At 46.3% G+C, this 12,583-nt stretch overlaps 1 protein-coding gene across 4 annotated transcripts in view; it reads right to left on the reverse strand.

Annotated features, from left to right (window-relative positions):
* The window catches only part of RSPH10B (radial spoke head 10 homolog B), a 232,302-nt gene that overhangs the window by 104,468 nt on the left and 115,251 nt on the right, over positions 1 to 12,583 (reverse strand). For all 4 annotated transcript variants that reach the window (XM_069210152.1, XM_069210149.1, XM_069210150.1 and 1 more), the window contains exons 10-12: positions 8,073 to 8,197; positions 6,802 to 6,991; positions 2,889 to 2,997 (exon numbers count right to left, since the gene is read on the reverse strand). In XM_069210152.1, coding sequence (XP_069066253.1) covers positions 2,889 to 2,997; positions 6,802 to 6,991; positions 8,073 to 8,197 — 424 coding nt within the window. The remainder of the gene's footprint in view (positions 1 to 2,888; positions 2,998 to 6,801; positions 6,992 to 8,072; positions 8,198 to 12,583) is intronic.

Genomic DNA, 12,583 nt, shown 5'->3' on the forward strand with positions numbered 1-12,583 from the left:
CAGGAAAACTGGATGTCTGTGGAAATGTAATGGTCATTTCAATTGAAAATGTGTTGTCGGTAATGGCAGTGCATTACCACACCATGCATAATCCACTCTATGCCACTCTATACCCTTCCACTCCACTCCACTATACTCTACCCAACTCCACTCTACAACCCTCTCTGCCACTCTTCTCCACTGTACTATACCACACTCTGAGTCGCATTACTCTATTATATGCCACGCCACTCTATGCCACTCCACTCTATCACATGACACTCTATGACACTATGCAACACTCTACTCCATGCCACTTTATGCCACTCCACTCTAAGCCATCTCATTCTAGGCCACTCTACTCCTCTCTTCACCACTTCACTCTACAGCACTCTATATCACTCTATGGCACTCCACTCTACTACACCCCAGGCCACTTTACTACACTCTACAACAATATACACTACACCACTTCACTCTAAGTTATGTTACTCCAATATACACTACACTGCGCCACTCAGCTACACTTTACTCCACTCTATGCTATGCCACTCTCTGGCACTCCACTCTACTCCAATCAACGCCACTCCACTCTGTCCCTCCACTCTATGACACTCTGCTCTAAGGCACTCTACTCTATGCCACGACTCTACTCTACTCTATGATACTCTACTCCACTCCATTCCACTTCACTCTATGACACTCTAGAAACTTCCACGACACTTTACTGCATGGCACTCTAATTTACAATGCGCCACTCTATGACACTCTACTCTGTGACACTCCACTCTACACCACTCAATGACCCTCCACTCTATGCTTCTCCTCCTATGACCCTCAACCCCCTCTAAGCCACGCCATGCCACTCTACTCCACCTTGTGCCACACAGCTCCACACTACTTTACTCTATACCACCTCACTCTATGACACTTTGTGCCACTCTAAACCACTTCACTCTACATCACTCTACTCCACACCACTCTACTCCACAACCCTCCACTCTATCACACAACATTCCACTCTATGACACAACACTCCACTCTGCTCTACAACACTTCACTCTGCTCTACAACATTTCACTGTACCACACTCCTCTCCACTCTACTTCACTCCACAGCCCTCCACTCCATGCCACTCTGACACTCCATGCTACTCCACAACCACTCTACTTCACTCTTTGCCAATCTCATCTATGCATTTAACTTTAAGTCACACTGAGCAGCAGTCATGCTGGCTTATAACTTGGCTAAAATACATTAGCAAAGCCAGTAGCTCTTTCATAGGCGAGAACTATTGGCTTTGCCAATGCTTGTTTTTTTTTTTTCATTAAAGCTACAAAGAGATAATTGCCAAGAGACAGCACATTTGTGATGGCTGCAGGCTCGACCTAAAAATTAGTTTGTATAAATATCAGAATCCTGAGTGGTGTAATGATTATCACACCCAACTGATCTTGCAGGTTAAACCTGCTGAAATTTGTTGGGAGGAATGTCCTGCAAAGTAGCAAAACATGTTGATTTTGTTGTGTTAAATACAGGATCTGCATGCCAATTTTAACCTCCAAAACTCAGAAAAGAAAGTATTCAGGCTCAGATTCATACTCTTTGCCGCAAAAAAGTCTAGCGCTGGCTTTCGCCATTCCACAGTGCCAGCCGGGCGCCATTTAAAAAAAAATGGCGCAAGCCGGCGCTAAGCTTGGGGTAGCATCTCAAAAAAAGGCACTAGCCTGGTGGGGGTGGCGGTAGGGAAGGAGGGGGTTGTGCGTCAAAAAATGGCGCTAGCCTGGTTAGAGGCAACAAAAATGCCTCTAACCAGACCAACGCTATTGGTGCACAACCATCAAAAACATGACTGCTGTCTTAGCAAAGACAGGAGACATGACTACAACCCCAATGGCTGGCACAGGGGACAAGTGTCCCCTGGGCATAGCCACTGCACGGTGTGCCAAGCAGGGAGCCCTAAGTTAGGGCCCCCAATGGCACTTTTAAAAAAAACATACTTACCTATACTTACCCTACTCACCTGGGATGGGTTCCTACATCCTCTGGTGTCCCTCTGGTGGGGGTGGGAGTGTTCCTGGAGCTTGGGGAGGGCACCTGTGGACCCATTCCATGGAATTGAACCATGGAAATGGGTCCACAGGTCGCCCAACGTCTGGTGTGACCCAGGCATTAAATAATGGTAAAAAGCAAGCAAGCTTTGCACCATTATTTAAACCCCTCCCTCCCACCCATGCTTCATTTTAGCACGTTGGATGCCTGGTCTGACCCAGGCGTTAAATAATGTTGCAAAGCAAGCTTTGCACTATTATTGAACCCCTCCTCCATTTTTTAGCACGGGGGTAAATATGGGGCTAGCATCATTTTTTTGATGCGAACACCTACCTTGCATCTCATTGACGCACGGTGGGTGCATGAATCCAAAAAGTGGTGCAAACTACTATATTTTGACACTAGACGTGTCAAACGCCAAAATATAAATATGGAGTTAGGTCTGCGCTGAATTTGCATTTTAAAAAAAGGACGCAAATTTAGCACAATTGAAGTTTAAATATGGGCCTTATTACACGAAAAATACCTCAGGCCACATTATTGTTATATATAGGGTGCTGTATATACCACCCACATTCCAACACCATTGTAGTAGAGTCTTAGAGGAGACTTCCACAATCAGCGGGACTCAAGTGTGAGTGAGTAAACCTTGCAAAAGACGATTCAAGAAAGTTCAAACAGAAGTGAGGACCACAGAACATCAAGGAGATGTACTTGGGTCAAATTTAAAAAAAAACTATTCGAAAGGGATTTAATAGAAAAGGGCGCAGAAAAATAGCTCCATTGTATGTACAAAACCACGACCTACAACATAAATGAATTAGGTGCATTGCTCTTATTATTAACAATTAACTTACTTATTTTCCTGCTGACAAATGTGAAATGAGAGATGGATTATGTAGCTCAAAAAATTTCGCAACAAAAGGTTCTCATGCGGAGAGTGTAGCAAGTCAGGAGATGTGGTACCTGGAAAAAAATAAAACAAAAATAGACAATTATTTCCATCTCTATTTAGAAAGCTAACAATTAAAAGTAGTATATAATGTAGAGTTGTTAATAAAAGATATGTTGCTACAGTACAACAGAGATGTGGATCTTCCCTGTTTCTTGCAACATCTACATAAGTGCCATAATCCCACCTGGTACACATCAAACCACTGATGCAGTATTTACTAAGTGTCATTAATACCTCCAAATCAGAGGTTTTCTCTGACAATGAGGAACTGCAAGTCCCACACAAATTCAGCATGTATCGAATTTTGTATGTCTCCCACCAATTTCAGCATGAATTGAAATTTAGTGGATTTAGTGGACGTTTTTACATCCATTAAATGTTGACAGCTTTGGTTTGCCAGAACTTACTTGAGGATAACTGCAGAGTGTATAATGTTTGCCGCACAACATATAATTCTGAGCTCTGGGCACCATGAGTTTGTGAAGGGATGAGGCTTTACAGACCCACTCGAAATCAGGGTCTGTGTCTGTATCAGATGGAGCCTTCCATAACAAAAATTAACTACTAGATGCAAAATGTGAAGTGATTATTCGTAATTGAATTGATAATGGCTTATTGGTCCAGTGTAATTAAAGTCATGCACAGGCCGCCCGATGGTCATTAGTAGCAATTGTCTTTGCTAAGCCCAAAATAGAGAGTTTTGATAATATTCTTGACCAAAGCCCAGAGAGTGGACTATGCAACATCATTGATTTATTTAATGGTACAAGTGAGCGTAATCCATCTCCCTTCATTCAGCTGGCGTACATGGCCGTACCTTGTTATCAATACAGCACCACTACGGAGAGTAAAAATCAAATATTACCTCATAAATATCAACAAAAGCTATTGTGAACGATACCTGTGCCATTCCTGCCAATATGGCAAATCTTCAACATACATTGTAGAGCGGGAAAGTCTTTATGGTGCCGAATAAAATTTGAAACCTTCAGGGATAAGTTCTGTAGGCAATGGAAGTCGCTCACCGGCTATTAAAGTACTTAAAGTCAACACTAGTTGGCTATATAGTCATATAGTCAACAAATATTTCCCAAAGGTTGCAAAGACTTCTTGAGATTTCTTTCCCTTGGAGGGCCTCATTTATACTTCAGCTTGTCCTGTCCGGATATTGGATTACAAAATATATCTAACATGGCTGTAATGGATTTAGAAGTTGAAGATCCTGCTTGAACCTTTGAAACACCATTTGCACCTTTATTCAGAAAGAAAATATTTGTATGCTTCTAATGTGAGTGTTCTCCCCACCACACTCCATCGTCTACCTTTTTTTCACATTGGTTCTACCAGCCCTCTTGATCCCCATAGCTTTAATGCCTGGGTGACAATGCTATTTTATGCCCACCAGGATGGTCATACAGGTCAACAGTGTTCAACAGCTAGAGCCGAGGATCTTAGGCCCAGAATCAAGAGGGCCTAGTGCCACTTTAGTGCCGCCTTGGCGTCATTTTTATGATGCATGCATTGCGCCACTTTGTAACCCTTTGTGCAACATTAGGTATGCACCATGCATAACATATGCAAAGGGGTAATTTCCCTGTTAGGGTACCAAAAATATGGTGCAAAGAAATCTAAGGGATTTCTGTGTGCCATTTTTTTGCCACTTTTAACGCCTGCTCAGAACAGGCGTTAAAAGGGGGCACACCGTTGTTTACAATGGGCCCCAGTGTACTGTTCAGGGTTCAGGTGCTAACCCTGAACAGTACATCAATAGTGTCAAAAATGTTGACGCCACTGTCCCCTACCCTGTTACATGGTGCGCCGTATCCTAGATATGGCGCACATATGACGGCGATAGGGGTGGCGCTAAAAGACGCAAGGAAACAGATACCTGTGTAATTATTTAATAAAGGTTCTGTTTGATGTGGTTAAAAAAGTGAAGATTGGGACACCTCTGTGAGAATAAGGATTCACAGGGTCACCTATCTATGAGGAAGGAGCCAACATGTTTCTGCCTTCCGCATTCAAGCGGTCCCGAGAGAGGACTTCGTAGGCGTACAGTGAGCGCTCACCTTTGATGCATGTCTGACAAATAAGGGGGTACTCCCTCTCGAGGTCATCAGAGGCCAATAGCCTTTAGGGACAGGGCCACCTCCCAGGTAGCTCCCGGGCAAGGTAGCCCCCCCCCCACACTCTTTATATATATTTATTTATACATTTCAAAGCAGTTATTAATACTCTGAGCATGAGTAGCAGGGATCCTTCGCCCTGATGAATGCCCCGAGACTTTCCTGAGCTCATTACTGAGGGCAGAAACATGTCGGCTCCTTCCTCATAGATAGGTGACCCTGCGAGTCCTTGTTCTCACAGAGGTGTCCCAATCTTCACTTTTTTAACCACATCAAACAGAACCTTTATTAAATAATTACACAGGTATCTGTTTAGGTGTTTTTATTCCTTAATTTAGCTGGATCCCTCTATTTCCAGAACCAGATTTAATTTACGCACTCCCTCCTGTTCCTTTAACAGTGAGGTTGAGTCCGCCCAGGTGGCCCTGTCCTACCTGGGTGGGGCTAGGTGGTCACATGATGAAGCATGACACTATATAGTGTGTGAGACCACCTAGTCCGTAAAGGAAACTCCCCTCCGTGTCCCCCAGACTCTCCACAGCACCTTTTTTACTGACACCTTTGTTACTGATACCTCACCTCTATCAGAGGATCATGAGGGATCTGGTGTTGTAATTGATACACCACCGATTTATCCCTCTTTAGATTTAATGAACCCCGTACTCTCTGTTGTGATTTTGTAGTGATTTTGGGAGCTGAGTACGGTTGCGTTCTCCCTTTGCCTCCCCCCCCGCTCCCCCATACTCTCTCGTTGTGATTTGGTGTTATAGGTCATCCCCATCCATATTACAATCTGCCGGAACACCACAAATCTGATTACTTTCATTTACAGTTTTCGGCTGCTAAAAGCAGCCAACATCTACAAGTGAAAGTCTGGGTCAAAATGAGGACTTACTGGGGAACTGGACCAGGACTTACAGATTGTCCAGGTACTTTCTTGTGTCTTAAAGAACACTCAGGGTGCAACTAATAATAGATCAGTTATTCCCCCCTGACCTGGAGTACCCACAGTGCTGGTAATTCTGGTCGTGGAGAAATTTGGGACCATTTCCTGGACCAGTGGGAAAGAGGGCCAAATAAATGTAGAAATTAAACCCTCATTATCTTGGAACATTAATAATATGACACATAGGGGGTTATTCTAACTTTGGAGGAGGTGTTAATCCGTCCCAAAAGTGACGGAAAAGTGACGGATTTACCACCAGCCGTATTACGAGTCCATTATATCCTATGGAACTCATAATACGGCTGGTGGTATATCCGTCACTTTACCGTCACTTTTGGGACGGATTAACACTCCTCCAAAGTTAGAATAACCCCCATAATGTGCTGATATAAGATCTGAGGAGCCCAAAGGTTGATTACATTCTTAGAAATAGTCTTAAACCTCTACTATACAGAGTACATTTGCAAACCATGAAGTGTAAGACATGAGCGTCTATATATAATTCTTTGATAAGATAGACAAATGTTACAATTATGTTAATAGTTAGCAAAACACAGCCTGCAGCTGCCTAAGTGCATTATCAAGCATCATATAAAAACTTAAAACACTGCAGAAAATTACATTACTTCGGTGGTTTAAAATATTTCAGGCAGATCTGCTTACTTTCATTCTAGTTTTTAAGTCTACACATTTTAGAAATCAAACAGATTTCTCTCACAAGAAAAAGAATCATTGATCCTAACCATTCAGTATCCTGTCCATATCGCAAAGCGTCAAATCATGGTGATGGAATCTGCAGTCCTTTAGAAACCTCCAGAATTGGAATCTTGTCATGAGAAATGTGTTATCAACAGAAATATCTTGTCCCAGGCTGCTGTATACGTTGTAGATTCTGCGTAGTTCGGAGAGATGTCTCAAAACTGCATACTCCACCTACATAAAAAATAACTGCAATCTTAAATCAAATTATTTTTTAGACAATAGCTCACACCCATACAAAACCATTGTGAAAACTTAGATTTGCTATAGACATATCTGAGATGCTTATTAATTTAAACAGTAACATTGAGATACATTTGTTGTGAAATATCGTACCCAATGAGTAATATGAAGCAAATGTTTGATGCATTGGATTAAAAGTGACACATTGAAATAAAATATGGTCGTAAATACAAAGGGGCTCATTACGAGTGTGTCAGTCTATAGACCACCACACTCGCAGTGGCGGTCTGGATCTCCACCAAAGCGGCAATCTGACCACCACATTAAAATCCTGGTGGTCGGACTGCCAGGGAACCGCCAGAACCTCCAGGATCTTGGATCCTGGCAGAATGGTAGTGGCGAAGATCCTAATCCACCAGGGCAGCGCTGCAAGCAACACTGCCCTGGGAATTATGACCTCTTCTCCAGCAGCCTTATCATGGTGGTAACACTGCCATGAAAAAGCTGACAGAGAACAGGTGAAGGGGGCTGCCGGGGGGCCCTATACTCCCCATGCACTTGGCATGGGCAGCGCAGGAGCTCCCCTGCCCAGCACCCTTATGGAATCGCACACCCTCATGAACGTCTTTTGAGGTTAAGGAAGTTGAGGGTTTTCGAACATCGGTGACGGTGAGAGTGTTTCTGCAGAGGGCCACAGGGTAGCTACCTCACGTGTTCCCATTATCTTTTATCTGCAACACCAAATGCAGTAAATGATAACCATCTAGTGAGTCACATCTGCAAACACAAAAGATAAGGTTTTGCCCACGTAAACTCAAGGGCCACATTGCATGATTTTCTGAAAAGGTTACTAAGATAATCCTGTGACTTCATGAATACACTGTCAAATTAACTTTTCAATCTCCCACTGGTTTAATAAATTAAATAAATCCTAACAGCGTCCTCGAGGTTGTCAGGAAAGGGAATTAGTTTACATTTGTTGGTGGGAGTTGCTCTTTACCTAGACGTTAACAGGGCTATATGTATCAAACCTCCCAATCAGCAATAAGGAGAAAACATGCAGATTACTCACTTGTTTGAGTTGATTTGGTTTTTCATTCTCTGGAAATACTTCCAACAGAGACAATATATCTAGTTCTATATTTGATCCAAGGATAGAACCCATGTCCAGGCTTGCAAATACAGAAGGCATATTTTCTGTGAAGCAAAATAAACTAACATTATTTCTCCACCTCAGGTATCTTTAGATAATCTTTTAAAAAGCATGCCGATAAATCGTGAATAATTAAAGGGATAAAAAGATGAGAGCAGATGTTGAGATATGTCATTAAATTCAAGAGAAAGGATGTAAAAATTACTACATACTAGTAACACGTAAAGATAAATGAACCACTCAGGGTAGAATAAAGAATAGCACAGTAGTCACACTTTTAATCCTTCACTCTACTATTCTCTCACATTTATCTGCCATCCGTGGTGAAGCTATACCTTTTTTACAACAAATTGTTTCTTAAGTTTGTAACAAATTTATATTGACGTACAATTGTGTGACGGTCCATAATAATTCAAAGCAAGCGAGAGAGAGAGAACATACATAGTGAAAAAAGGTTAAAGTGACATTATATTTAGGTAATGACATGAACACTAATGTTTAAAAAACCAAAAACTACTGAAATTCACTAATTATTATTGAGCTAACAATAGCCTGCGACTCTGCCATGGGCAGCTCATGACTTCAAGAATTACACCACTCATGATATGTTAAATGACATAATTGATGACATCATACATATAGCTAATGACATCAATGATGGCATAATCCAACTTACTGTTCCTCAAATAACTGTTGGGACTCTAAGTCATTTAAAATAAACAAAGTAGGTAGTATAAGGCCATCAAATATACACAGCATAAATTGACTATATGTACATGTATTAAATAGAAACAGTGTAGGGTTGGAGACAAGCCCGATTTAGTATGGTCAAAATTATTTGGTGCATACCAGTGATGATTTAAGTACAAGCAGTACTTCATTTAAACAACATAAAGATTGAGCGCAAGGGGGCCGTGGCCGTGCGATCGAAGATGGCGCACGCATAAGTTAGGAGCGCCGGAGGGGCCTGCAAATAATCCTGTTAAATCTACACCCAGCCCTGGGGCAAACCGCAATCGCGGAGCGGGAGAGCTGTCGAGGACACTGCAAAACCGTGGGGCCCGAACTGCCGAGGCTGAGAGGCTCCGGTGTAGGTAGGGGAACTTCAGAGCTGTCTGCTCGGTGGGCCCTGAGCAGCCGGGGACCCGAGTGTGAGCACGCGGCCGGCGAAGAGAGACCGGCGGCACACGAGGAACAGGAGAGACCGGGAGCGGAGCGACTTAGCAGGGGACGGCGCCGGACTAGAGGGCGCTCACTGGGTCGAAGGTGTACTGAGGGTGTGCGGCGGAGACGCAGCTTGGACCTGAAGAGCGAGCCCCAAAGAAACACAGCAGCAAGGAGGCGGGCGGAGCCAGTGGGCCCTGATCGCCGGACGATCGGTGCCTGCGCCCGGTGTTGGGGCAGAGAGGACACGGGATCTGACCCTTTGGACACATAAGAACCTCATGGAGCTGCACCGAGGAACAGGAGGAGAAGGCGGAGGCCCGAAATCGGCGCCCCGGAGTAGGGTGAGTGCTGCATGTGACTCTCCTGGCACTGGAGGACCCTTGGTCTCCGGCGGGGCCCCACTTGAACACACCGGCGCCCCCAAAGATCAGCACCCTGAAGGGGGCCCTTGAATAAATAAATAAATAAATAATAAACAGAGAGAGAGGAACCCCGGCGGGCGGTGGTGGAACCTGGGCCGAGGGGCCTTCCGGCCTTGAACGGTGATGAGTAGAGAGGCACCGACCGCCTGTGGGATCCCAGAGAGCGAGCCCCAAAGAAATACAGCAGCAAGGAGGCGGGCGGAGCCAGTGGGCCCTGATCGCCGGACGATCGGTACCTGCGCCCGGTGTTGGGGAAGAGAGGACACGGGATCTGACCCTCTGGACACATAAGAACCTCACGGAGCTGCACCGAGGAACAGGAGGAGAAGGCGGAGGCCCGAAATCGGCGCCCTGGAGTAGGGTGAGTGCTGCATGTGACTCTCCTGGCACTGGAGGACCATTGGACTCCGGCGTGGCCCCACTGGAACACACCGGCGCCCCCAAAGATCAGCACACTGAAGGGGGCCCTTGAATAAATAAATAATAAACAGAGAGAGAGGAACCCCGGCGGGCGGAGGTGGAACCTGGGCCGAGGGGCCTTCCGGCCTCGAACGGTGATGAGTAGAGAGGCACCGACCGCCTGTGGGATCCCGGCAGGCCTGTTACGATGAGCTAGCGCGGGAGGTCACCCGGAGGCGGAGAGCGAAGGGAGAGACCAAACGGAAACCAGCGAGATCCCAGAACGGAGGGCTCGGTCCAACCTGAGTAGAGCTGGAAGGGAGGAATAGTGTAGGAGACCGAAGTAAAGTCGGCCTATCGCCCAGATCTGGGAGGAGGTCCTCCCCGGGTGCCAGATGTCCCCCAAGAACCGCCATAAAGGCAAAACAATGGACAATATGACACCCGCTGAGCCGCTGGACCCTCCCCAACTTAGAGTGCAGGACACCTTAGATAAGATCCTAGGTGCAATAGAGGACACTAAAACTACTCTACAACGGGATATCAACCAGGTCGCAGTTGAAGTCGGCCTGCTGAGGGCAGACCACCACAAGTTAGTGGATAAAGTAAAAGACGCTGAGAATGTCTTGGCTGAAATTGCACCGCAACAAAAAGACCTAAAAGCCGAGGTGACGTGCCTAACAGATAGGGTTGCGCACCTAGAGCAAAGAGCAGAGGACGCGGAAGGCAGAAGCCGCAGAAACAACGTACGGGTGGTGGGGCTGCCGGAGGAGGCCGAAGGAACGAACATGTTGAAGTTTCTGGAGGAATGGTTGCGTACTGCCGTGGCCCCAGAGTGCCTGACCCCTTTCTACACCCTGGAGCGGGCGCACCGGGTGCCTTTGAGGCCTTTGGCACCGGGTCGTCCTCCGCGTGTGGTGATCGCCAGACTCCTGCACTATAGAGACAGGGATATTCTTTTACAAAGAGCCAGAGAAGCGGGCCCTTTTAAAGTCACGAACGGGGAGGTGACACTATTCCCCGACTTCACACTGGAAGTTCAAACCAAGCGAGCCTCATTCCTGACAGTCAAGAGGGCCTTGAGAGAGGAAGGAATCCAATACTCGCTCCTTTTCCCGGCAAAACTAAAGGTGACCATGGACGGTAAGACCACATTTTTTCAGACTCCAGAGGAGGTGTGGGACTGGCTGGAGGCTCGAGGGACCCAAATGGTGCGACATGCAAATGGGTGACTGGGGGGCGGTGGAGTGCGCCGGGGCTCGGGAAGGCGGCGAACCAGGAACCGACCCCGCTTGGCACCAACCCAGTCGCAAAAGGAAATGGGGAAAAAGGCGGCACTAGAGGCTGCTGCCTCCATGAGCAGAGAGGAGTCGCCCCCAGGGACTCAGGCGGAGAGTCGAACGGCACGGTGATGTCCTCGGTGGACGGGTCGAGCTGCTCGGTGCAGGCACCAAGGGTGACCCCACAGACAGCGGATGAGCTTGGGTAAACGAAAAAGCAGCGCAGCCCTGAGGTGGAGGTGGACAGCGATCTGGTGGCCCCTCCGGACATGGTCCCCCCCACTAGAGTCTCGTCCATTCCAACAGTATGGCGAGAACTAGAGTTGACTGTTTGACTGAGTTGCACAGTTGCACAATATTTTGGGCAGCCTTCTGTTTAGGGGGCGCCCTGGGGAAGGAGAGTTGGGGTTCAAGATTGTTAGTTTTGATGGCGCTCTGCAGTAGGTGGGTTGTTAGGATTAGACATACAGTTAGACGCAGAAGATCTCAGGCCATTGGGGCAGGCCAAGAAGAAAATGTTACAAATGTTTTTCCGATATGGCAGAGTATAATCTGCTAACATGGAATGTGCGGGGATGGGAACACCAAACAAAAGACACAAAATACTGTCCTACCTAAAAAGGAGGGGTATTCAAGTGGCGTTACTACAAGAGACCCACCTAGCAAAAGGGGAAGCAGAAAAGATAAGGCGAAGATGGAGGGGTCAGGTGTACGCCACGGAGTATTCTGCATACGCCAGGGGGGCGCTGATATGGGTACGTGCTGGGGTTCCCTTTGCAGTAGAATCCACCAATATTGACCAAGAAGGCAGATATGTGGTTTTAGAAGGAAGGTTACACTGTGTGCCGATTACCCTGAGTTGCATTTATGCCCCCAACCAGGACCAGATCCCTTTTATGACACGGCTGTCAGGTCAACTCACGAGTCAGCGGGGGGAGGCCTCTTGATAGGGGGAGACTTTAACAGCGTGTTAGATATAGAACTGGACCGCTCCACCCCGCCACTATCTGGGGCAATGACAAGTAGAGTAGCCCAAAAGCTTAGAGAATGGCTAGATGCATGGGAATTATTGGACATATGGTGTGAGCAACACCCTGCCGAAAAAGATTATTCCTACTACTCAGGACTCCACAGGGTGCACACCAGAATTGACAGGGTGGTT

The sequence above is a fragment of the Pleurodeles waltl genome, chromosome 10 (assembly GCF_031143425.1).
Source record: "Pleurodeles waltl isolate 20211129_DDA chromosome 10, aPleWal1.hap1.20221129, whole genome shotgun sequence".
In the NCBI taxonomy this organism is placed as follows: domain Eukaryota; kingdom Metazoa; phylum Chordata; class Amphibia; order Caudata; family Salamandridae; genus Pleurodeles; species Pleurodeles waltl.